This window comes from Electrophorus electricus, chromosome 15 (genome assembly GCF_041902795.1).
Source record: "Electrophorus electricus isolate QZ-2024a chromosome 15, ASM4190279v1, whole genome shotgun sequence".
In the NCBI taxonomy this organism is placed as follows: domain Eukaryota; kingdom Metazoa; phylum Chordata; class Actinopteri; order Gymnotiformes; family Gymnotidae; genus Electrophorus; species Electrophorus electricus.
In genome coordinates this window covers 11297133-11325000 of record NC_137511.1, presented here as the reverse complement: position 1 = coordinate 11325000, position 27868 = coordinate 11297133, and the positions used below count along the sequence as shown (strand labels likewise).

General features: G+C 41.5%; 1 protein-coding gene across 10 annotated transcripts in view; it reads right to left on the bottom strand.

Annotated features, from left to right (window-relative positions):
* Positions 1-27868, bottom strand: part of LOC113581561 (zinc finger MIZ domain-containing protein 1-like) — a 68394-nt gene that overhangs the window by 8295 nt on the left and 32231 nt on the right. For 5 of the 10 annotated variants that reach the window (XM_081697292.1, XM_081697294.1, XM_081697293.1 and 2 more), the window contains 17 exons: positions 24167-24298; positions 23031-23144; positions 20913-21018; positions 6665-6791; positions 6170-6284; positions 5874-6082; positions 5490-5688; positions 5022-5267; positions 4750-4935; positions 4405-4476; positions 4087-4252; positions 3665-3806; positions 2968-3178; positions 2408-2513; positions 1894-2054; positions 1446-1513; positions 180-248 (listed from right to left, as the gene is read on the bottom strand). In XM_081697292.1, the coding sequence (XP_081553418.1) occupies positions 180-248; positions 1446-1513; positions 1894-2054; positions 2408-2513; positions 2968-3178; positions 3665-3806; positions 4087-4252; positions 4405-4476; positions 4750-4935; positions 5022-5267; positions 5490-5688; positions 5874-6082; positions 6170-6284; positions 6665-6791; positions 20913-21018; positions 23031-23144; positions 24167-24235 (2366 nt within the window). In that variant the 5' untranslated portion in view covers positions 24236-24298. Of the gene's footprint in view, positions 1-179; positions 249-1445; positions 1514-1893; positions 2055-2407; positions 2514-2967; positions 3179-3664; positions 3807-4086; positions 4253-4404; positions 4477-4749; positions 4936-5021; positions 5268-5489; positions 5689-5873; positions 6083-6169; positions 6285-6664; positions 6792-13266; positions 13453-13631; positions 13708-20912; positions 21019-23030; positions 23145-24166; positions 24299-27868 lie in introns of those variants that run through there. The other 5 variants (XM_035533801.2, XM_081697296.1, XM_035533803.2 and 2 more) reach the window with 5 other exon arrangements.

The window sequence follows — 27868 nt, the reverse complement described above, 5'->3', positions numbered from 1 at the left end:
AACACTGGGTACAGTTTTAGATGAACACTAGGTATTGCTCTAGATATAAGGATAAACACTGGGTACAGTTTTAGATGAACACTGGGTATTGCTCTAGATGGAAGGATGAACACTCGGTATTGCTCTAGATGGAAGAATGAACAATGCTAAAAGGGCAGGCTGATGTAAGGGCAACGTACTTCTGGACAGCGTTCAAAATTCCCCACATGTACTGATCGACCTCCAAACCCTCTAACAGGGCGGTTTTACTGTGGAGAGAGAGACAACAGCGATCAGATAACAGTGTCTTCTATTCTCTAAAAGTGCCATTACAATTCATCTGACAAAAGAAACTTTCAACAGTGCAGATTTACAGTGGTGTATAAAAACCAGTCAATAGCCATCACATCTTTACAATTTTAATCAATAGGGTTCACAGTCTAACATTAGCTAATTTCTGATGTGAGTTACTATAACTATTGTCATGTACAAGTAACTAACTTTTCAGCATTTCTTACACGAGTTAATTTGTTAATTAATTCAGTTCATTCATACAAATCTACATATTCATAGCAATTTATTACAATTCATAGTGATTTATTACAGTTCATTCATAGCAATGTATTACATATTTTAAACAAAAGTGTTGAACACTTCTGACCACTATTATGTTGAGAAATCATCATCCATTTGTTAACATAGTATTGTCTTAGGTGAGATATTGATAAATATTTATTGAAGGTTAAATATAAATCTAAATACAAAGTGAAGTATGAAATCCAGTTAAGAAAAACAATGCTACTGTGCTCATAAATCATACAGGAAAATAGGAGTAGACAAGAGGTGCAGAGCCTCCTCAGTCAGAATAAAGAAGGAAATTCTGGTTTACCATTTGTATCTGATAAAAGAGCTGCTAAAAAGTCCAAAAGAATGCAAATAAAACCCCAGCTTTGTTCTATACTTATACACAGTCATATTTAAATACAATAAAGCTAGCTATGTAGGGTTGTGTCATGAATCAATTCACTAGTGTGTGTGGGTGTCCTTAGCCCTTCTTTGTTCATGGTTAAGGCTGGATAACGTGGAGCATTTGCTGAAGAATGATCTAACTGTGTGATGGTCTGGTATGGGCTGTGTTTTTGAATTGGTAAATACAGTGTTATTGTCTAGTAAGATAACAAAAACAGCTCTGATTAGCATTCATTTGTGTGTCAGCCTCCTCAGAAATTTTTCTCAGTAAACAACCACTGCATGACAGGGGTAAATTACTCTTTTATATTACTGTTTTTTATTTTTAATTGTTTTCTGAGGTACAATTACTGGAATTGTATTATACTTATTTGCTGAAATTGTATTATGATATATATTTGCTTATTAATGTAATTTGTAATTTAATATGATTGCAATAATGGAATATGCTTGTAATATAATGTTTAATTTCTGTATTATAATGTTGAGCTACTCACTTGCACACAGGACATCTCCAGGTTCCTCTCTCGCAGTTTAGCTGCAAATATGATTCCAAATCGAAACACTGTGAAAAGACACAGTGATGATCATCATTTGGGTTTGTCAATGTAGGTCTTCTCACTAGACGTTCATGTACAGAAGAACTGTTCTTTTGTCACATACAAATTCCATTTTATGATTCATTTAGTGGTAACAATATAGCAATGTTAAGATCACAATAGAGTATGTTTGACTGGTGTGGTTGTGTACTGGAGTGTGTGCAGTACTAGACATGGCTGTGTACTGAGTGTATGTGTCACTGGGAGTGGCTTGTACTGAACGTGTGTGGCACTGGGTGTGGTTATGTTTTTAGTGTTTCCTGTACTGTGTATGGCTATATACTGAATGTGTGATGGGCTGCGTGTGAATATGTACTCAGTGTTGGAGTATTCGAGTCTCTCTGACCTGCACATGTTTGCAGTCATGTCCCCGTGACGGAAGCTGGATCCGCCGGAATGTGATGGGACATTTCAGTGAGACCTTAATGGCTGTCTGCTCCACCCCATCCTCGCTGTTTATACCACCAGTACCAGCAGAAACCACGACGCTGCTGAAATTTCTCTTCACTGCAAACAGGTACACAGGGATGAGGAATGGATGTAGGAAGGAGAGTAGCGATTTGTAGTGATCCAACTGTAAGAGCTGTGTGTAATGTAATGTGTAATCTTTATAAATTGTAACAGTAATACAATAACTATATATCTTTAGTAATGTAGTAATACAGTTTCAGTAATTGTATATTTTTTGTAATATGCAGTAATTGTATTTAAAGTAATTGTATCTTCTTTTAGTAATGCATTAATTGTGTTTACAATAATTGTATATTTTTAGTAATGAGGTAATTGTTTCCAGTAATTGTGTCAATATTTAGAAATGCAGTAATTGTGTCTCTATTTAGAACATACACAATTGCATATACCTTTAGTGATGCAGTGTTCAGCAGGCAGCAGGCGTTTTTTCAGTAAACCCTGTAGAACGGAGCGCACAGACGGTCTGTGCACCAGCTGCAGCACGAATAGGTGCGACTACAGGGGGAAAAAATGCACACACATTAGATACCTTAAATACAAACACCTCTGTGACAGTGTGATTTTTTTTTTTAATCATTTGTCAATATGTATTCAATATGCTACTCAACAGAGTACTAAAATGATAGTACATTCAAGTACAGTCAAAATATTACTTGACATAAATGTATTCCAAATGATAACCTGATAGTACTTAAATGACTGTCTAATTACCGACACATAGAACACTATGTATGCAAAATGTTACTCTATCTAAGTGAACTCAAGAAGTTACTTGAAATATACTCAACATTATACTGCATCTAAGAGTATTTAAATGATAGACCATTTAAGAACACCCATAATGTAATTATCCTGAAAATGTTAATCTAAGAATATTACAGTTTGCAGCAGTGAGAAAAGGTTAGTCATACTGAGCTGCACTGAAAAATGATTTGTAAGTGCCACTTACACAGCAGCAGGCTGTGACAGTGATCTGGATGGTGTTCCTTCCAGGCTGGCACACTTGCTTGAGGAGCAGGGGTTTGTGGGATGTCTTGTTGTCTCCGCGCTCGATGGTGAGTGGTGTGGCATTGACGCTCACCTGCACCGATGCAGGCCAGTTAGTGTTCATCTGACGGTCCTCGTGATGGTAGCACTTAAACTGTAGCTCTAAGTCAGACCTGAGACACATGCGCACACACACACACACACACACACACACACACACACACACACAAACACGCATACACATTTTAGTGTGCAGGTCTTACACTGAATCCAATTTACCTTTAAAATACCCATAACCAATTATAAATGCTAAGCATATAAACATATAAACATATTTTTAAATCTCTTTTTTTCTCAGTGGCGTACATTTGTGAAGTCATTTTGTACAATAAACAAGATTTTGTAAGATTTTGCAAAACTTTCCATAAATAATTTTAGACAGTCCCTCAGAACAAATGTGGGGAGCTGTAATTCAGGCATTGACCTAGTCAAGTCCAGATAGACCTAGTGCTGACACTGGCCAGGTGACCATGTGCAGCTATCTATGAAGGTGAGTGTCACCACAAGCAAGTAAAACACACCTCCACAAGGTAAGCACAAGGTGTGTGAGAGTGAGTGAGTGTTTGTGTGTTTAGTGAGTGTTTGTGTTTGTGTCTCACCTCCACATCAGGGTCTGATGGACAGAGGGCCGCAGGTGGAATACGTGGTTACTGACGGCCAGGTTGTGTTCCAGTCTGAAGGGCTCCAGCACCACACCGTCCCGCACAGGGAATGTTAACCTCAGCTCCTCCCCACAGCTACCTGCACACAGGAGCACAGCACCTTCTAGCTTCAGCACATCAGCACAGCAAAAGCAGTTCAGCAGAAAAGCTTGAAGAGGGAAACACATTGCCAAGTATGCCTACAAACAACATTTCACAGCCTATTCGATGGTTTCAGTGTGGTGCAGAGTCCAATGGTGCAAAGACTGATGCCGCTCTCTGCATGTTAGATTCAGATGTATTTAGTTACATTTAGAAATAAACTCAACAGGAGGGCATTTTCCAAGGTCTTGATAGCCATGGTGGCTTTTGGCACTCACTGGGGGGCGGCAGAGAGCTCATGCCAGGTTTGATGTCTGGAGGGAAGGGAGGTTTAACATCCGGACTTGGTGACAGATATGATGGAATACTATTTCCTGGGGTCATCGGGGGCGTGGGGTTCCCCGGCAATGGAGAATGGGAGTAGTTACCCATTGGCCTTGTAGGCTGTAAACATAATGCAAATAATACACCTATTACAACAACCCAGAGGGTCTCAGATAGTCATACTAGCAAGGCATATTATCATATTAGCTGGTTTGCCAGGAAACTGTACTATGAAAAAACAGAGGGCAAAGCTGTGTTATAAGTGTACGCACGCCGCTCGTATTCCCCTGACTGTACTGGAAGCTGCCACTGAAGTTATTACTCGGAGAGTTAAAAGGCTCCTGCTGGAGAGACAGAGGACATGTTTTAGAGCAGCTCACACACACCTACACAAACACACATGCGTGAGTTCACACACATGTAAGCACACATGCACACACACAGGGCATGCACACTCATATGCATGCACACAGGGCATGCACACACACATACACAAACACAGATATGATATTTGAAATATTACATTGTCATAAGTTGGTTTCCAGGTAAGGGCTAAAATTTTAAACTTCTTGGCATATCTTTCTATAAACTGTGCTAGTGGTGGATGGTAAACTAACCTTATAGAAGTGCCCTAGGCCTGGCCCACTGGGGGGGTACTGCCCAGGGTTCTGCCCCTGCCCTGGGACCCTCTGGCTGGGATAGTTAGGGGAGAGTAAGGACCTGGAGCCATTTGGTGCAGCGTACTGCCCCTGCTGGGGTGTAAACTGTCCGTTTGGTCCACATTGCTGCCCGCCATAGCTAGCCTGGGAACACAGAAACAGGAGGTGTCACTTATGGCTAGTTGATATGTAGCTCCTCCCACAGGTGCACAGAGGCCAGGTGCACTCACATCTCCAGGGTAGGGCCTCTTCATAGGCAGGTTCTGTGTGCGGCCACTGGGGTAACCCTGCTGGGGCATTCTCTGACCTCCATAAGGCCCCATCTGCCCCCGGGGTTGTCCAATGCCCATGGGAGTACCTGCCATGCCCCCTGGGGTCAGAGAGCTCTGGAGAGCTGGGGGTCCTCGTGGGGCAGCGGTGCTAAGGAACTGCCCCCCATACGTCTGGTTCGCACCCATCTGGAACGAAGAGCACATCTAGGGAAGGAAGATATAGTGCATCATTAGTGCGTCTCAGTGCATTATTTTGTGTGTGTGCATGGGTGTGTGTACTGTGGGTGCATGCAGTAATGGAACTGCGTGCAGCATTGTGAACTGTGAGTGTCTGCACTCAAATTTTATTGACTCTGTGTTTTTGTATATATATGTATGTGTGTGTGTGTGTGTGTGTGTGTGTGTGTGTGTGTGTGACTAACTCACTGGCCCATACTGACTCATGTCCTTGTTCTGGGTCTCTTGAAGGGCAGCAACTGTTGCCGTGGCAGTAGCAGTTGCTGTGGCAGCTGCAGCAGCAACAGCAGCAGCAGCAGCAGCAGCAGCTGGTTGGCTGAAGTCAGAATGGGGGCGGGAGTTTGGATTAATGCCCATTGCACCAGGGCCATTAGTACCTCCCCCATAACTAGAGAGAGACATCATATTATGAAGTAAATCCCAACTTGGACCAAAAGCATTGTTAACGATATATAAATGCAAATAATTCTACAAATTAAAAAAATATATATTAATAATAAAACTAAATAACTTAAGGACAGTGGAATATTACAGTGCCCCACAGTGTGAGTATGACCCTTCCCAGATACTGACCTGCCCCCGTATGCCCCTGGCTCAGGGTAGCTGCCCCTCCCATACATGCCCTGCTGCATGTAGCTCTCATTGCCCCCACCCTTGGCTGAGAACTGCTGCTGTTGCCCAGGAAACGGCCCTGGGGTCATGGCCCCTCCTATCCCTCCAGCCATTGGGTTACTAGCAGGGTTCATATGGGGGTTGGGATTTGTCATATTGTTCCCCAAAACCTAACACATACACACACAAACACATATATGAATACCCACATATATGAATACCCACAAACAACAATTACTCTCACCTGACACACTCACCTGACTCTGGGAGGTGTTGGTCACACCCCAGACAGTGGTTACTACAGAGACTGATCCAGGTGCCTGATTAGTGTTCTGTTGCCAAGGAACAGAATCAAATGGATAAGATCCATCGCTATAGAAACAGAAAGAGAATACAGACAAGAATTCAGGTGTACAACTTACTGAATAAATAGGGATAATAAGGATAAATGATAATTACAATATAGAGGTTCTAACATTATTAAGAGGATAAAAATGTGAGTGTGAGTGCTCGATCAGTGGTTAAGTAGTGTTTTCTTGCTGATTAGGCTGATATTTGTGTGTGCGCATGCGCGCTCGTCTGATATGTGGTTAAGTGCTGGTTTCAGTGTTACTCAAGCTGGTCTGTGTGCGTGCGTGCGTGCATGTTTGTGCATGCATGCATGAATGTATGCATGCCTATGTGTGAAATACTAATGGTTATGTGCTGGTTTCAGTGCTACTCAGGCTGGTGTGTGTGTGCGTGAGACTGACCCATGGCTAAGTGCGGGTTTCATGCTGCTCTGTATGGGAGTTTTTGCCGCAGGATCGTTCTGTCTGTTCCTCTGGTGCCGAAGCAGGAGGAGCCGCCCCAACTCCTCACACCATGAAGACAGGAGAGCTACACACACACACACACACACACACACACACACACACACACACACACACACAGTCATGAACACATGCAGTATAACACGCACACCCCTTTCACCCCTTCACACCGATTCAATAGCAAACTCTCTCAATTAAATAAAGTGTGTTACAGCAGGGAAACCAGCAACCTGACTAGCATGGGCTTTGAATAACAATGCTGCAGTGATTTTTATTTTGGCCAGCAGGGACCAGTGTAGCACCAAAGACTGCAGGACATACAGCTCACTGCAGGGAAAAAGAGCTTGTCATCTGAATCTCCTTTGTAGAGAGAAATGTCAAGTGTGTTGTGCTTCTAGTGGAGCCTTGTGATAATACACCCACTCCGCAAAAAAAAAAACACCAAAAAAACTCCTACCCAAGACAGCCGATCAAACTGACAAACTCAAATTCAGTGGCATGTCCAGGGTTTTATAAATGGGTTAGTGCCACCTAATTATTTAATAGGCCAAAGCTGCATTTGCAGAATATATGATTTTTACATGTAAACTTAATAGGCATATAATGACATTACCGCTTCATATTTGCTCTGTTCCTAATACTCAAATGATTTGGTTAAATACTACTGTAATTATTAAAATCAACATGAAAAACTAAATGTGATGCATCAAGTCTAGTTTAATTGTATACGACTAAGAATTGTAAAGAATTGTATTGGACTAAGAATGATATATGCTGGGACCACCATTAATCCTTCCAACATCTGTAGTCACAAACAGCAACCCTTTGTCTGGGAGGACCAGAGGAAGTGAACTGTGCGTCTGGGAACAAAGGTTTGTGCATGAACGCATCTGTCGTTTGTAGCTATAGCTCTGCAGCAGTAGAATAGACAAAAAAGTGACACCCCCATTTCCACCACAGGGAATTTTGGGCCATCTACATAATTAGTTTACACAGCACCAAATGCTATTGCCAAGGACACACTGGAGGCAGTATATGACAGCCAGCTTACTCCAGAACAAACACTCGGAGCAATTCATTGTTGTTCTATTCAATTTCAACCATGTGAATCTGAAAAACAAACATTCTCAAATTTTACAAACATTTCATCCCAACAACACTGGCTTATGTTTACATGAACACAAAAGGCGCACACAGGACTGTCCTCTGCCTCCAGCTCAGACTCTGTACTACTGATGCCTCACAACAACCACTGCTGAAACTGGGAAAAACAAACAGTCAGAAAACCCATAAAAGTGAAGACAGAAGGAGCTGTTTCAGCTCTGCAGCACTGTTTCAGCTGCACTGACTGCAGCAGATTTATGGATGCTGCTGCATATGAGAATCACATGGCGCTGGAAGAATAGGCATTACCTGTCACTGGCTCCATAGTAAGAGTGGATAATGAAACCTTACGCAGCAGAGAGGATCACACATCCCATTGGAGACCAGGTGCTGTCTATGACTATGGCTGATGTAAGCAGGACCCACTAAGGGTGAAACCACACAAAGCTGCTGGACCCGACAGCATTCTGGGTCACATGTTCCAGAAGTGCGTCCCCCACCTAGCTGATGTCTTCAGGGACATCATCACCATTTTCCTGGAGCAGACTGCTGTCCTTACTTGCTCAAATGAGGAACCATCATTCTGGTTACAATGAAGCCCTTGGTCATGTGCCTTAATAACAATCGCACTCCCTCCAACTGTCAAGCAAAACCACTTCACAGAGGCTGCCATCCACATGACTTTATGCCACTGTGACAGCATGGACACATTAGAATGCTGTTCATATACTTTAGCTCAGCATTCAACACCATCATACCTCGAAAATCTGTAAACTGAACTCACTCGGAGTGAGCTCTTCACTCTGCTACTGGGTTCTTGATGTGTGAGCAAGAGGCCTCAGGTAGTTCTGATTCAGAGCAGGTTCCATCACTCTGAAGACCAGAGCCCCCCTGGGCCATGTGCAGAGTCTTCTGCTGCAGTCTCTGTTGAGCCATGACTGCATCGCCCAACATAACAGCAATAATGTATTCGGATTGTATTCATATTTGACCTGTCTTATAATTTCACATTGGTATAATCATGATTTAATTAAACAAGAAGCTTAATACGTCAAACAATGAACAGCACGCTCACTTCAAGAATGATATGATGTGACCGATCTTATTTGTGGACAGCACTCTGTTATGGCAGTTTTTGGAGAGATGTTAGTTTAAAAAGCACATGCAACATTTATTTATTTGTTTGTTTATTTAGCTGATTTAAAAAAAAAACAGAACTACAAAGCATAACTACAAAATTAATCACAAATACAGATGTTTAAGTCATTGTTTTTTAAGGTTCAATTTTAGAAGTTGAATTGGTGTGTCAAAGGTGGAAGTAGCCCTCCTGTGCACAAGTGTGTCAGTCCTTTGCCTTTTACATAGATGGATTCTTTTAAACTGGCCCAATCATCAGACATATGCTTTATTTTTCCTGATACTGCAGCTGATATCATGGCCCTGTGCTACTGGCAGAGAACTGGTGGATCCTAACAGTTCTTCAACTCAACTCTGAAACAAGGTCAAGACAGCTGCAAAACACACACTGCGCAAAAGCACACACACTCTAAGTAGAAGCACACACTATGCAGAGGTACCCCAGCCGGTGTAAAAGGTACGGTGCTGCCTGTGTGACTCTTCAGCAGAGTTAAAGTGACACTAACAGATCCCACTGGTCTCCTCTTTAGCAGTGATTCACTGAAAGACTTTTCCTTTTCTCCAGCAGCAGAGGAGAATCAAATAAAGGTATAAAAGGTAGAGGAGAGAGAGATGGAAGGATGGCGGTAGAGGAGAAGGAGTGGTGAAGGTTGAAGAGAAAGATGGAGGGATGGAGGTAGAAGAGTGAAGGATGGAGACTGGTCATAAAGGAATGGAGGAAATGTAAGACTACACATTATTAAAGGAAGAAAACAAACCCTGAAGAATTTCACTCTGGTTTTGACCAGGTACGACCAATCAGCAGTGGCGTCGGTAAACACATTCAGTAAACATGCTCGGTAAACACTCAGTGAACACACTTAGCAATTTCCCCTTTTCATGACTCCAAGTGATTATGTGAGTTACTAGAAGGAAGTGTTTGGTTTGTAATTGAAACACAGACCCCTTGCCAGTCCTGCTCTGAATGTCCAGCTGATAAGACCACTTTCAACTGGGTGAACTTTGACCAGGATCAAAGCTATCAATGCTTTGTCCTACTCCATATAAAGCCACAGGCTTAAAAAAACAACAACACTGCTTTCTCTCTCTCTCTCTCTCGCTCTCTCTCTCTCTCTCTCTCTCTCTCTCTCTCTCTCTCTGTCACTCTCTTTTTCAGTGCCTCATGAAACCCTCAAGGCGAGCAACTGAAGCTCTGATCTCCAATGAACCACCCATACACACTCCATGATTAGATGGCTGTGTTTGTGTGTGTGTGTATGAGTGTGTGTGTGTGTGTGTCTGATGGCTGTGGTTGTGTTTGTGAGTTTTATGGTCCACTTCAATCTCTGTGACTCTAACATCCTTTCCAACAGAGACAGGCAGGGAGAGAGATATACAGAATGGGAAATTAATAAAGCCAGACAGAAAGAGATGCCTGTCAGACAGTACAGCATGAATCAATAATGCATCTGTGTTTGTGTGTGTGCATGTGTTTGTGTTTATCTAGGCGTCCATTGAATGCATGAACCTTTGAAAATATGTTAAAAATGAACAATAAAGAAATACTTTCAGCTGGCTAGCATGTGTGGCATTAAGAGAGCGTGAGAGCGCGAGTGAGAGAGAGAGGGGAACAGACAAGAGAGGAACAGACAAGAGGGAGCAATAGCCCGTAGCTATAGCTCAGCAATAGTTCAGACACATTCTGTTTCACGCCCACACTCCTGCAGTACTCTCCTGAACCACATGAGGGAGACTCTGACATGAAGTATGCATAACTTGATCTTCATTCACAGTCGAAATATATCAAGATATTGAAATGTACATATATATGTACACACACACACACACACACACACACACACATTGCCTGGCCAAAAAAAGGTCACTACCTGGATTTAACTAAGCAAATAGGTAAGATCCTCCCATTGGATAATTACTGCATGGGTGATTATGTTTCAGCTGGCAACAAGTTATTTAACTCTAACTGATGCAGTGAGTAGCTTCTCATTTGTTAAACAACCCTGTTGAAAGACACATCCTGTCGTTGTGGAAAAGATGTTAATCTGTTTCACAAGGGTCAAATTATTGGCATGCATCAAGCAGAGAAAACATTTAAGGAGACTGCTGAAACTACTAAAATCTGGTTAAGAACTTTCCAACGCATTATTAAAAAGTGGAAGAACAGTGGGAAAAACAACGTCTTCGAGGAAGGAATGTGGATGATCGTGATCGGCGATCACTTAAACGTGTGGTGAAATCAAATCGTAGAAAAACAACAGTAGAACTCAGGGGTATGTTTAATCGTGAAAGTAAGAGCATTTCCACATGCACAATGCAAAGGGAACTCAAGGGATTGGGACTAAACAGCTGTGTAGCCTTAAGAAAGCCACTTGTCAGTGCGGCTAACCAGCAAAAAATGGCTTCAAATTGCTTGTGAGCATAAAGATTGGATTCTGGAGCAATGGAAGGTGGTCTGTGGTCTGATGAGTCCAGAGTTACCCTGTTCCAGAGTGATGGGTGCATCAGGGTAAGAAGAGAGGCTGCTGAAGTGATGCACCCATCATTCCTAGTGCCTACCGTACAAGCCTGTGGGGGCAGTGCTATGATCTGGGGTTGCTGCAGTTGGTCAGGTCTAGGTTCAGCAACGTTATGTGCCCAAAGAATGAGGTCAGCTGACTACCTGAATATACTGAACGACCAGGTTATTCCATCAATGGATTTTTTCTTCCTTGATGGCACGGGCAAATTCCAAGATGAGAATGCCAGGATTCATCGGGCTCATTGTGAAAGAGTGGTTCAGGGAGCATGAGACATCATTTTCACACATGGATTGGCCACCACAGAGTCCACCCCTGAACCCCATTGAGAATCTTTGGGATGTGCTGGAGAAGACTTTGTGCAGTGGTCCAAATCTCCCATCATCAATACAAGATCTTGGGGAAAAATTAAATGCAACTCTGGACAGAAATAAATGTTGTAACATTGCAGAAGCTTGTGGAAACAATGCAACAGCAAATGTGTGCTGTAATCAAAGCTAAAGGTGGTCCAACGAAATATTAGTGTGTGACCTTTTTTTTGGCCAGGCAGTGTGTATACACACACACACACACACACACACACACACACACACACACAGCACATACTGAGGTCCATGTGCTTGTTCCTGCATATCACAATGATATTTTTTTAGGGATTTTTTTAGGGGATTTCTATTTTAACAGTTTTCTATGAAACCTAGAAGAGCATTTGGTTAAAAGTTCAATTTGGTTAAAAGTTCAAAGGTTCAATGTAGGTTTATGTTCAGCAATATTTAGCTATAGAAATATCAAAAGCATAAAAATAGTATTGCATTTGGACAGACACATGTACATGTGTGACATGTTTGCTAGAGTGTGTGTGTGTGTGTGTGTGTGTGTGTGTGTGTGTGTGTATAGTGTAATCATTAGATCATCAGGGTTTACTGAGACCAGACTGATCGAGAGGCAGAGCTAAACATATACAGATCATAAAACTGCACTGATTACATGAACCCAAACAAAGTCCAACAGACCAGCGAGAGGCCAGTAAAGTGTGTAATGCATGTTGTAGTGTTGTTGTGGAGGTAAAATATAATAAACATACAGACAGAAAACAGGGTGCGAATGTCCCAGACTGAGCTGAACAAGGAAACAATTTCATCTCCCATATTTGTCCCATATTGGCAGGCAGAGCTGGGATTATCCCACATCTCCATCTCATCAATACTGCATCAGTTAGGAACTTCTTACCTGTTTCTCTATGTCAATGTGGTCTTTCCTTTCCCATACAATCATATTGTATCCAATCAAATCCAGTATAATTTGCTGGCCATATTTAGTGCCATTACTTAATGATCACTGAAATGACTAAAACTCACTCTCTTTTTATGTCCAATTGACTGTGTTACTTTCTAAGCCTTCACTAATTCTTTCTTTCATCCCCTGAGTTTTCTCAATCCACCATTTCTTTCTGTCTGTTGTCCAGCAACAGAACTCTGCTCATCTATAATTCATACCTTGAATCTAAGCTTTTCAGGCTAAACCAGTCCAACCCTGAATCACTGATAGTAACCTCTACATGGGCCATGAGCACTGCAGACAGAGAGAGAAACTAGCTGGAAACTCCACATTACATGCCATAGAAACACTTTAATGAGAGAGAAAAAGAGAAAAGAGAAAGGAAGAGATGGGGTGATGGAGAGAATGAGAAAGGAGACAAACAGAGAGAGAGAGAGAGAGAGAGAGAGAGAGAGAGAGAGAGGGGGCGGTCCAAGACCAGGGCAAAGCGAATAGTAATCTTCTCACCCGTGTAAAATGCAGCTGTGGCTGATGTGACCGCCTTCTGTGTTAAACGCAGCTGTTATTGACGTTATCTCCTTTTTTTCTGTGATCCATGCTGGTTCTTCCACCATACTTCTCTCTCCCATACACACACACACACACTGTGATACTCGTTCGTACTCACTCAGAATACAGCTAGTTTGCCAGAGGCTAGAGAGAGAAAACAAGGACCAAAAGAGACCAGGAGAGAGATATAGATAGGAGAAAGAAAGAAGGGGAGAGAGACACACAGAGAAAGGGATAAATAAGGAGAGAGAGAGAGAGAGAGAGAGAGAGAGAGCGGAGATCACATTTCATGTCTGTGACGGGGAGGTGCATTGTGAGGTTACAAGAGACAGGGTGAGTCTTGGGCCAGCTCCAGCTGAGCAAAGAACAGATAGACCAGTCCGCTCCAGACCTCTGGTTCTTACACACACACACACACACACACACACACACACACACACACACACACACACACACACACACACACAGTAATTACCATCAGCATTCAGGGTTGGATTCAATTAATTTAAATTGTATATATAAAATGGTTTACAAACATACCCTGACAGACGTTTCTGGACAGAGTACTCTGTCATGTGTGTTTTTGTGTATGTTACCAAGGACCACTACATCCATAAAGTCAATATATCTTTGAAGTGAGAAGACTTCAAATTAATTATTCTTTTTCACCAGTGGGCTGTTCCCATAATTCACTCATTGTTCCAGAGCGGGGGGGGCTCTGCCAAGCAATTGTTACCTACATTCGTTTCTTGTTGTGTTAGGGACCTAAATCTATTGTTGACCACTGACACTCTGTCTTTCTATCCCTCTATCACTTCATCCTAAATGCAGGAATTTTGGAATTGATAACACTTTGACCTCAGTAGGACAAATGATACAGAGCATTACTCAGCACTTCTCTGTCAGTGCTAGGTGATGAAGACAAATTAAGTCAAAAGGCAAGAACTAGAGCCATCTGCAACACTACGTGGGTGACAGACGATGTCCACTGTCTGGAAAGTGTATGGAAAGGCACTGGGCAATGAGTACATCACTTGTACCTTAAAATTCTGTTTTTCTTTCAATGTATCAGCAAAGGAAGCCTGGATGGCTTACATTGCTATCTTCTTCAAAGTAAAATCCAAAGATTTTGATACTATAAATAACACTCACCACCCTTTTCCACATTTATAATGTTTTTTCTGTCGATTATTATAAAATGTTTCTTTCAGTCTTTGTCAACAAGGTAAAAGCTCTCAGGTACACTGTTCAGTCTGTGACCTGCTTATGCTCATTAGCCCCCCTTCATATCCTATTGTTCTGGACTCTTTACAATCTGTTATCTTAGGATATTTGATGGATTTGATTAAGAGAATGAAGCCATCATCTAGTCCCTTGAATATAATAACATCTTCGTTATTTTTAAAAGCTCTACCTGTTATTGGCTTTGCGGTATTGTCTATTATTAATTCATTGTGTACAGGATGTGTCCTTTCCTATTTTATATATGCGTATATCAAGCCATTAGTGAAGAAACCAAATTTAGACCCTGCTGTACACGAGAACTATAGACCTATTTCTAAACTTTTTTAAAATCATTTTTTTCTAAACTTTTTAAAAAATCATTTTAAAATCATTTTTAGCAAAGATTTTAGAGAAAGTTGTGGCCAAACAACTCACTGCTGCTTTGAAGAGGCACAAGAGCCATGATATGTCTGGCTTTTGGAAATGGCACTCTACTGAGATTGCATTTTTGAGAGACTTGAATGATATGTTAATATCCTTTGATGCAGGTAACTATTCTGTGCTAATGTTACTCGACCTTAGTTCAAGTGTTTGCCAGAGTAGACCACCATATTTAAGGTATAGCCTTAGTCTGCTTCATATATTTTATTTCTGAGAGAAGTTGTACTGTGTACTGTGTCTATTGGAGTTTCCTCTCCCTTATCCTGTGGTGTCCAGCATGGTTTGGTTTTGGGGCCCCTGCTACTTTCTTTATACATGCAGCCTTTGGGACAGATTATAAAACATCATATCAGCAATATTGCATATCACATATTTGCCGATGATATTCAGCTCTACTTTGCATTTAAACCTAATGAGGTTCATAGGTTATCTGGGCTCTTAGATTGGATGTTATCACGGATTGGACAGCAAATTATTTCTTACAGCTTTAATGCTATTAAGAGAGGTTTTGGTTGTTGCTCCAGATAACGTTTTACCCCTTTTAGTAAATGAAGCCTTGGGCTTTTTTCCTCTGCTGCCCACCTAAAGCATGCAGAATTTAGATGTTATATTTGACGAATCCCTGTCATTTGACAACCACATTAAGCAGCTGACCAGTTTATTATTATTATAACTATAATTATTATCAGATTTTAAAACCTGACATTAGCCTACAAAGCCATAAATGGACATGCCCCTTCCTACCTGAAAGCACTTCTCTTACCTGTACCATATCTCACACCCTTCGTGCCTCAAGTAAAGCATATAAAAAACACTGCCCCTCAAGTCAGAGAAGGCATGTCTCAAGAGTCTTATCTGAATTAGTACCCAGATGGTGGAATTAACTCCCTTAGCAGTGTGGGCTGTCTTTATTCTCGATTTGTCTGGACTGAAGCAGGGAGTTTGAGTTTCAGCTGGCTGAGGAGGGAGAAGCATGCTGTTTCCAGGCATGTTGGCTGTAAACCCAAACCACACCAGAGCTAGACCCAGACAATACCACATCTGAACCTGCACACTATCAGAGCTGAACCCTGACAGCACTAGAACTGTACCCAAGATGACACCAGAGCTGAATCATAGTGAGCAAAAGAAGTTCTGTGTTAATCACAAGCAGACTGCAGGGAAAATCACAGACTGAGTATTCTGTATGGAAATAAATGGTGTGTGTACATGCATGTTATGTTATGTGCTGTGTATCTGGCAAATTAAACACTGTAGACAAACAGGAGGGAGTGTAATACAGAGTGAAAGAGCTGTGCAGATCAAATGGGCCTCACACACTGGTTTCAACTGAACACACATCAGCAAACAAAGTCAGAGCAGTTAAATCATGCAAATCATGTTTGTAAGAAAATATAAACACTAATGGAGAACAAGTAAGCTGAAGCTGAAGGGCAGTGGTAGGCTAGAGGATAGCAAGTTAGGCTAGCAATCAGAAATTTGTAGGTTGAATCCTAGTCCTGGTATGCAGCTACTGTTAGATCCTTGAGCAAGGCCCTTAACCCACATGGCTCCAGGGGTGTCGTACAATGGCTAATCCTGTGCTCTGACCCCTCTTCACAAAGAAGCTGGGATAAGTGTTTTATTATACTGTATATGTATATATGACCAAAAAAAGGCATTCCCTCTGGCCTAGATCTCATAAGATAATGATTTGTAATATTCGTAAACCAACTATAACCTCATTTACTGAGGCATTCAGATTTAGATTCACATTTTGTCATGGTATATGTAAAGATGTCTAATGCTGGATACATCTGGTATGTCAAGATGAAATGCTGACGACTTAACTGCTCAGTGATTCCATTACCACAGTGCTCTGGCCTGAGCCCATATGCTCTAGTCTGCAATGGAGCCAGTGGTCCTGACAGTCCAGCTAAACGCATTAACTCCAAGATCACATTATCTAAAGGAACACTGTATTCAATTAGGATCCTGAACACGGCTCAGTCATTGCTTCCCCTCTCTGACAATGTCATAACAGACTTCCTGATTTGTTTGTACAAAGAAGTCAGTGGCATTCCAAATGAACGAGTCAGTGATTCATTCATCAGGAAAGAAATTTTGCCCATTAGAAGAGGGAAATTTGAGTGAATCCTAATCAATGTATGAGAATTTCTCTAAACTTTTTGCTACAAACATCATAACATTAATGCACCAATACAGACATTTCTAGTCAATAATGCTAGTTGATTTTTGTTGAAAACAAAAACAATGCTAATATTGATACAATATCAATTGTTTGGGGAATGCTGTTACAAAAGGATTCCACCCTAATAAATAAGAAGTAAATTACAATCCAAACAAATGTAAAGTGCATCCCCTTGTAACTTTCATGATGTTGATCAAAGGTCAAAATCATTTCAGCAATATATTCTTGGGTCTGCTTTTTGTTTCCCGTATATGTTTCATAAAAGTAACATCAATGTTGCCAGATTTAACAGGAGGTGAATTTAGTGTCAGAAGGTCTCCTTGTAACTTTCCTTTCTGCTGAGCCAAGCTCAGAATCAGTTTAGTCACACACACTTGCAGTTTATGTTTAGTACACAAGTTTCATGGATGTAATGCCATAAAATGTATATACACATGCCGGTTATGAAATATTGAAAAAAAATATCATTAAAATAAACTCAAATAATATAGCATGAATTCTTGTCAGTACAGCTTTTAAACTTTCACTTTGCATTAAAAATACATTATACTGTCCATGCCTTAACTGCAACATATATTGATGTTGACTGTATCGATCAACAAGCCTATTTACTGAATTTTTAAAAGTGTTACTCTTTTGCAAAATCAGCATTTTAAAGACACTCCCTTGGGGTCATCATAACACATAAAGCATCTGCTTGTTTTGTACATGGTTTTTCCATACATATTATATAACATTATGCTCTATGACTGTGCATCATTGGCACTGTACCTGTACTCTGCACAATGATACCATTGAATCTAATACTTATTTCTGTGTCATGATAGAACAGTTCTACTCTGTAAGGAAGTGATTTCCATCATTGTTGATGGAAACGTATGGCCTTATCCTCAGTCTTTTGATTAGTATATAACTAAAACAGGGATTGCTTCCACAGGGATAAAATAAACATGGATTAGCTATATTCCTAGATCATTAAAACTAGTTAAAGCTCTATCATATAGAACTTAGCTATTAAGGTCTATAATCAAACATCACCTTGTAACAAAGGCTGAAGGCAGCCACCCTACCCAGGACTCAAACCCAAGGCTGACAGGAAGTAAACATGAGTTCTGACCATTGAACCAAAGAGCCAGCTCTCTGGCCATCCTAAGTGATGAGCTCTGTCACACCAACCTCCCCTTCAGAGGCGTGACACTGTCCATGTGTCCCTTCGCACACAACTGCCCTTTCCATCAGGGCTACACCCATGCCCCTCATCGGGGTCCTCACACTGGGTCAAGTCATTCTGACCTGTACACATTTTTTCAGTAATGAATGTTGCCACATTCATCACTATAGTAAGTGACTATTTACTGTATTGTTTATCCTCTTCTCTCCATTTTGCCATTTTATTCTCTGCCTCTACACTTTTGCCAAACATTTCTTTATTCCTGCCTCAACACCCCATTTTTGGACTGCGCACCCTGCCTCAGAATTGGATCCTGATACACCGCCAATCCATAAACCGAGCTAGATCATAACTATATTGCTTGATCTTCTAGCCAACTTTCAATTATATGTACTGTGCTCACATATGTATTTGTTTGCACATCTAATACAAATATACATCCTTTCTCTTCCTGTCTGTCCTTCTTCCTCTCTTTGGTCTCTGAGTCTTCCCTGTTCCTTTAGCTGGAATCCAATGGAGATCAAGCCTCTCTAGCCTTTCAGGTGGAATCCAACTGAGACTGAGCCTCCCTGTCATGTCCCTGGACCAGAATCTACTACCATGAGGTCATCTGCTTTCCTGCCCACCTGTACCTGGACCACGATGAGGCTGTTTGCTACTGTGTGCCTGACGGAGGAGACCCTTGACTTTCCCAAACTGGCCTGGTACTTGACACACCAGACCTGGTACTTGACACACTATTGCCATGTCACACTTCAGAATTAGAGACAATGCCAATATAATCCCCCCACTTGCTGTGATCATTATTCCTAGATCACATATGTTGTTATTTTTTGCTCACTAAAAATGTCATCATACTGTCCGGTGTTGACCAGACGAGGATAGGTTCCCCTTTTGGAGTCTTGGTTCCAGATGAAGTTTCTTCTTATCAGACGTAAGGAGTTTTTCCCTCACCACTGTCCCCTTTGGCTTGCTATATTGTGGCTTGGACCCAGATGCATGTTAAGATGCTTTGTGATAACAGCTGTTGTAAAGAGCTCTATTTAACCTTTGCTTTGATTTGCAACTTTCAACTGAAATGTAATGCAACAGTTAGTTCTATTCTGCAAAACAGTTATTTCCATCATTGTTGACTGAAATGAATATATGTCTCACTCTTTTGATCGATATAGAACTAAAGAGGGGATTACATTCACTTTCATTTGAAGTTGACTTTGTGCTATCTGAACTATATTTTCTTTTGCTATCGTGCAGTAACACTGCTTGTTTTAGTGAGAAGCGTTATTTAGCATTACTGCAGTCTTCTTGACTGGACCAGATTTAAATGTTTTCAGATTCATTCCTCTGCCACGTATTGAGGTTAGCAATCAAATTGGTAGTGTTAAAATTTTTAATAGTAGATGCTCCTTGTGAAATTTTCATAGAGGAATGTTTGCAAAATACATATTTAATGTTGCTTTCACAAAGGAGAAAAATTTCACACAGTAGACACTTCTATGTGCACACCTATCACATATGCGATGCTCAAGATTGATGGGTCTTAACTGTGGTAAATTTCAAATCATTGTTAACCATCAGCCAATTTTTGGTCTATCAGCCAATGCCTATAGTTGGTCGATAAATCTGTGCATCTCTAAACAGTATGTATATTCTTTAGACAGTCTGAATCAGCCTTATTAACTTAATGCTAAACAGCTGGAATCTACATTCTTCAGCTTGCTGCAAAATACAAGCACCTGTTCATGTGTGTTTAGCATTACATTGTAGTCTGACATCTCTTGCAGAAAAAAAATTGTCTTAACTGGTGTAAAACAACTGGAATCTACAGTGTTCTTCACTATAGTAACTCAGTGAAAAGTTCCAGGAGGTGTACAGTGAGCCAGTGAAGGGACTGTAATCATGACAGAAGACCTGGTATATAACAGTGAAGTCATGGAAGGCCCCAAAACACAGAGGCATTCAACGACAAGCAACAACAGAGAGGTTTCAATGGTGTACTAGTGAGCACACTTTGCAAGTGGCTGGTGAGGTCAGAAACATTCTCAGACGATAACATAGACCTTCCACAGCAACAATTAAAGTAAACATCAATTACAGCCAATTATCCACCAGAGGATTACAGCAGAAAGAGCAACAGAAGCTGAAATCCTCAGACAGCAGCACAATTAGTCTCATCACTGCTCAAATGCATGTCAGGGCTATAAGGCACACACAGGAATGATACGTCCCATTCTTACTGCCAACCGTGTTTTGTAAGTGTTTATACTTACGTGCTCACACAGATGTATTTTGTGAACGTTGTCTAAAAGTGTAGTGTGCACAGTGATTTTAGGAATTGAAAAATCAAGCAAATAAAACACAATACAGAAAAAACAGAGTCTGTGTGATCTAACCATCATGAGCTGCCAATAGAAATATGATAGAAGCTGTCAGTTTGAGACAGACCAAACTGCTGAGATTATTTTTTCAGAACAGTGCAGTGCCAAAACTCATCCACATGAAGAGGAGGGGAAAGAGGACAGCACTGAAAGGGGAGGAGAGAGAGAGCAGGGGAAGTGTGAGATTATCCTGTCCTACCTGCAGATTTGGGCGTGAACTTTTCCCTGTTGGCAGCGCACACAGCCAGCAGCCGATACCCCAAATCCATATCAAACCCTCGCTGAGTGGCTACACGGCTCACCACCTGTGGGAGTGAGACATCCAGACAGAGGAAGTGAGACTCTTTACTCCATCTTAACTTCTAACAATGTTTTACATGAACAGTACTGAATAGCCAGTATTAATGACCTCATATCCCCAAATTTAGTTTAGCAAACACCAACAGGCTAATCCATACACTCATAAATTAATTGCTTACTTTATAAATTAATTAGTGTTTCTGATAAACTACTACATTAGAACTACACATTTGACTTTAAAGCAGTCAATGGAATAAACTTGCACTCTGTACCTCTCTAGGGCAGGAACATTAGTGGGAGTGAACAAGACTCCCTGAGCTCAGAGTCTATATTTAAACCTGCTCGCATTTACACGGAAGGAAAGCCTGTTTTCCAGAATCATTATCATGCTCACTATTCTCAGATGGAGCTCTAGTGCTCATCCTTTTCCACTAATTGTTTTGATCCAACATTATAGAATGACAATTGAGCAGAACTTATCTGCCAACATTCTGCCTCTCTCTTGAATACCTTCCAAACATGCTTTCAAGATCAGGTGTTGGTCCTGACAGTGAAACATTGGTGAAAGTTGTGTAGTATGAAGTGTGCTTAATTGCGAATGATTCATTTAAAAAAAGAGAGAAGCAGTGGTGTGGAATGGCTTAGTCTGGAACAGGACGAGACCAGCAGGCCTCTGAAGAGTGCTACACAGCATTACAGACACACACACACACCACACTTAATACATACACCCCATGTAGATAAAGATTACATAAACAGTTACACATGCAGGGTGTTCTCCACACACACACACACACACACACACACACACACACACACACACACACACACACGCAAACCACACAGTGTAATTAGCCCCAGTATCTGCATGCAATGCGTCACCACTGATAAATCCGATAAATTCCTCAAAAGCAGCATGGCCAACCCTCCCCCCACCCCACCACACACACACACACACACACAACTAACAAGCACACACAGACACAAAAACACAACCACGCACACATACACAGACTCACACATCCCATTCTAACCACTACTCAGAACAAGTGACAGACACACACGCACACCCACCCACACCATATCATATACTATAGATACAAAAAATGTTACACACAAACACAATACAATCACTCTGCAGATTCTGTGCCAGGTTACACCTGGTGGTACAGCAGGGAGGCCCCATGTCTCCACAGTGTGTAATTACCAGCTTCGACTCAACCCACACCACACTACAGCACTCTCTGAGACACACAAAATCACACAGTAAAAGAAAGATATATTTGCCAGAATTGTATAAGAAATATATAAGAAATTGTATAGAAATATCATCTTATGGAGGGTTCTGTGAACTGTATTTTGAAGCTAACTTTAACACACGCAGCTCTAATCTGGTCCATGCTTGCTTTGGGTAGAATGGGGTGGTTAGAATGGGATGGACTGTGTCTGTGTGTGGGGGGGTTGGCCATTCTGCTTTTCAGGATTTATGGGTAGTGACACAGTGCATGGGGATACTAGGTCTAATTACACTGGGTGGACACACGCACACTCACACACACACAAACACAGCAGGGTTTTATGAGAGGCCATTATTCAGTCTTACCTTACTCACCATCATACTCTCAAACACACACCATCAAACCGATTACACACACCATCATACTGTCTCACACACTATCAAACCTTTTACACACACCATCTCTCACGCTCACCATCATACTCTCTTGCAAACACGGTTATACACAGGCATTCTTGACAGTGAATGAGAGAGAGTTTGTTGGTCATGTTTTCTGATTGGCCTAGACAGTTGTCGTTTAAATGAGCAGTTACTGATTATTAGTAACATCCCCAACCCAAGGACTGTTCAGTGCTCTACAGCTCTTCAGACATAAGGATGAGCAGGAGGAGGTGCTTCTAAGTGGTTAGGGGAGGAGGGGCTTCTGCTACTGGTTGCACAGTTACAGGTCGTAAATTCTGCTGTTTGTCACGGATCGTTAGATGAACTCTTTGACCTCACCGTCAGGCATCCCATAAGGCTTTGCTCAAAGGGCCTCTGAAATGCTCGCTGGTCTGAGCACCAGTCAAGAAGCTCTGTTGCTGCCGTCTGGAAATTTGCCGGGTTCTGTAAGTGCTGAAAAAGATAAGAAATAAACAACTACACAATTTCTCCTGTATTAGGAACTATGTTTAAAACTATGATTATTGTGTAATGCATACACACACACATAGTAACACATAGTAACAAATCCACACATCACAATGACAGTAACTGAACACAAGTGTGTGTGGGTGCATCTCTAGCACTCAAAGGTGCTGGAGTTTGTATTTGGTGTGCAGATATATATGGCATACACCATGAGCTGATATATGGCATACACCATTGTGTAGTCAGTGCTGTAGTATGTGTGCCTATGCGTGTATATATTGCTCTGATGTCTTTGTTTGTGTCTGGGTGTGTATGTTTACATGCAGGCACTGGTGTTCACTGAATTATGTGAACTGGCACAGTCAGTAACATAGTCTAGAGGATCTTGTGTGTTTGAGTGCAAGTGTGTGCGTGCATGCGTGCATGTGCCTGGTACTGACATTCCATAGATGTTCATTTGCACAAGCATGTCCCAGCAATCACAAACTAGGCATCAACATCACAGTCAAATCACAGATAACCATTTACATTTCGCTGACGCTTTTATCCAAAGCGATTTACAACTATGATTGAGTACAAACTTGAGCGATTTACAAAGCGATTTACAACTATGATTGAGTACAAACTTGAGCAATTGAGGGTTTAGGGGCCCAACAGTGGAAACCTGGCAGTGGTGGCTTGAACCAGCAACTGTCTGGTTACAAGTCAAGTACCTTAACCGCTGAGCTACCAGTGCCCCTACCCCTTACCCACAACCACAACACATGCATGCACACACACACACACACACACACACACATGCACAACAGTCTGAACAAACACACTCCCACAGACACCACTCTGAACAACACGCATGCACCAAGCAGCAGCAGGTATATACACACATGCCACAACATTTGTACAAACATCATTGATTGTCATCATGAGAATTATTTCCCTAATTAATTAGAAGATGAAAGGAGAGGAGAGGACTACTGTGGGTATGTCCCTGAGCAGCTCCTGCTTACCTGTTTGATACAGAGCAGTCTGTCATTGGTCTGCTGGATGTGTCTGTCCATAGAGCTGAAGGAGGCCATTCTACTAGTTACAGTCAGGCCCCTACCGGCCGGCCATCCAAAACCAGGTAGCCATACACCGATCTGCATGATAAGACAGAAAGAGAGGGAAAGAAAGAGCACATAAGAGTGTTTGTATGGTTTGTGGTCTATATTACCATTCCTGCTCCATAAGGTAATCTCCTGTTACCAATGACCTCAACTCTCAAGCAGAGTGCTTCAGTTTGGAGAGTTAAAGTTGCCACCCCCCCACCTGAGGGTGGCTCTGGAGCACCTGTCATTGACCATAGCAGTACCCCATGCCCAACACTCCAATACTCCACCCATAATGTGCTAATACCATGCCCCCTCACACAGATATCCCAAACCCAATGTTCCAACACTCCACCTTAAAATGCCACAACCCTGCCACAAATCAACCATCCAAAACTACTAATATTCCAATAATCCAACACTACACTTCCTATATTTCAACACTCCAAAACATTACTACAGTATACTCAAAACTGGCCACTCCAGAATATACAAACACATCTCCCATTTTGCCCACATCACTTCCAATACTCAAATGAACCACTCTGAGCACTCAAACACACAAGTGACAATACTCTTGAGAAACTCTTGGTTTCTCCAATGTACAGCTGATTATAACTCTTGCAAGTAATACAGTAGCCAACTCCCACTGTACTGCATAAAGAGGAATGGGTGATAACTGATCCTTTCATGCTAGTTATTTTAGTGGCTGTTAATACATTTACATGCAGCATATCCAGAGCAGTTGTAGGATATATATACAGTCTTGGTTCGGATTACAAGCGGGGATTGTGGGGTCTGACCCTCCTAATTAAGACTCAGAACCCCCCACCCCCACCCCCAAGACGTAAAAACAACAGTTTGGTTGGGTCAAAACACATATATATCCTTCCTACCTAGAAATGTGACCCCTGCCATTGTCTCTGTATAATTTGTGCTTTGTACAGTGCTGTGCATAAGTCTTAGGTCATTGGAGTTGTTATTTTAGCAATGGTAGTGACCATATATAATTAAATCTCAGTCTCTTTATTAGAATACAAACAGAAAATACTGGAACTTTTTATGCAGTATTAAAAAACAGCTTCTATAAGATACAGTGGCGAGTATTTAGTGTGACCTCCCTTAACAATTAAGCAATAGCAGGAAAATGCAGCCTAAATCTAAAGAAAAACTCTGGGAAGTGTTGAAAGAAGCCTGCTATAATATACAAGATTACTTCAGAAAACTTCAGGACAGTCTCCCCAAAAGAGTTCAAGATGTGCTTAAAGAGATCACAATAAATATTGACTTTTGCCTATAGAAGCCATTTTGTTCTGAAATTTGTTTTTTAAACATTTCCTGTATTGTCTCTGTATATTAATAGAAATAATTATATATGGTCATTATAACATTGCTGAAACAGCTAATCTAATGTTGCTCTAAGACTTTTGCATAGTACTGTATATATATTGAGCACCAGTGAAAAAGCATTAGTTTGTTCAACCTGTGACTTTGCTGCACAGACACACTGACTCATTTTCCTGCTCTAATAACTGTGTGTGTGTGTGTGTGTGTGTGTCATATACCGCACACGCATGCACACGCGCACACACACACACACACACACACACACACACACACACACACACACACGTGCCTGCGCTCTCTGCAGGGTTTGAATGTTGGCTGAGGAACTGATTTGAGTGAGTGTGCGCGTGCGCGCACGTGTGCGTGTGTGCATGTTTTTGTATGAAAGTGTTTTTTCCAACTAAAAACTAATGAAACCAGGTCAGAGCAACAGAGCCTGTGTGGATCACATGGTAATTCACATACTCCCGTCTCTATGATCCTTTCTCTCTCTCTCTCTCTCTCTCTCTCTCTCTCTCTCTCTCTCTCTCTCTCTCTCTCTCTCTCTCTCTCTCTCTCACACACACACACACACACAGTCTTGGTCTCCCTCTTTCTCTCCTTTTTTTGTTCTCTCTTCCTTTCTTCATTTCCTCTCCGTTTCCTTCTTTCGCTCCCTCTCTCTTCCTCTCTCTCTATCTATCTATCTATCTATCTATCTATCTATCTATCTATCTATCTATCTATCTATCTATCTATCTATCTAACTTTCTCGCTCTCCTGGTCTCTCTCCCTCTCATGACGGAAGAATAAGAATAGTAAGAATAGCACCCTACATGTTGGGACTGAGCAGCCAGTTAATTCTGTTATGCAAATTAGGTTCTCATATGCCAACCATACAGACATCCACAAACAACACACCCACACACATTCACACCCCCACTATAAGCACAAAACACATATATTAAACTCCCCAAGCTTTTATGGCACTCTGTAGGACAATGACTTGGACTCATGGTATGACTGGCCAGTCATATTTTGATATGATGTCAGTCGTATTGCTGATGCTTCCATTCAAGTGACATTTTATGAAAATTACTGTAGCGTTTGTAACATTTTAAAGACAATTTTACCAACAATATCTCTTTCCATTGCCTGTCGACAAACATTTTTAAGTGCTAAAGCAACTTTTGTTTAAAAAAAAAAAAAAATCTGAATGGAAATATGGCCATTTACAAATGAGGGTGGGATTAAAAAGTTGGATTAAAGATTGACTGTCCAAACAGCCAGTGAAACAATGGTTCTCCATAACAACAATGTGGAATATCAAGTCAAGGTGATCTTAGAGTAAGTGATGAATAAGACAGCATTGCCTGTGATAAAGTCTTTACCAAAGAGTTGAGAACATCTTGTGATCTTTGCCTGTGGCCTGTGATACTTCAGCTCTAGAGAGTTTTTGTCTTTTCTACAACAGCAACAACCATGATGCTACGGATGATAATGATTTCATCTCATCATCAAAACATCAGTTCAGACTATGGGCCATATTTCAAAGGGAGCAATTGTCCTTTCTGCCCCCCCCCCCCCCCCAACTCTTGAAAGCTGACAATCTCAAAATCAAAGCCAGAAAAATAAACAGAAAATGTTACACAGAGTCAAACCACTGCGTCAAGCACAAACAGTGGTAACCACAGCAAACAGAAGGCATTCAGCTACCTGAACTAACCCTGCAGTCTCCAAACGCAGCACAATGATCCACTGTATTATCTCACCGAGAGGAGCAGGGGGAGCAGGGATACCTGGCTTACAACACTCCAAACTCTACACAAAAAAAAGATGTTTCACTGACCATCTTACTTAGCGACTCACTCAGACAATAAATAGCAATCTATCCCTCTCTCTGTAGACTGATGTAGAGTAGGACAGGTAACAATGCAGGCACACGCACACACGTGCATGCGCACGCACGCACGCACGTGCACACCAGAGTGTGCAGTTCCTGACTTCCTGAATGAAAGTCATTAAACTTTTGCACTAACACTGACTCCCCAAGCTTCACATCACCACAGCAACCAGCCACTTGGTGCAGACCCCTTCAACCAAACTCTCTTTCCCTGCATTCCATCCTTCTCAATCCCTTCTCTCTATCTATACGTACCAGACAAACATGCACACAAACACACAACCTCTGCAAAAATAAATGAAAGATAATGGCCTCTGTCGTAACTCTAATATGGGCCAATGCATACAGCAGTGAATGCCCCTCCTCCCAAACGCATACACATCTTTCCCTGC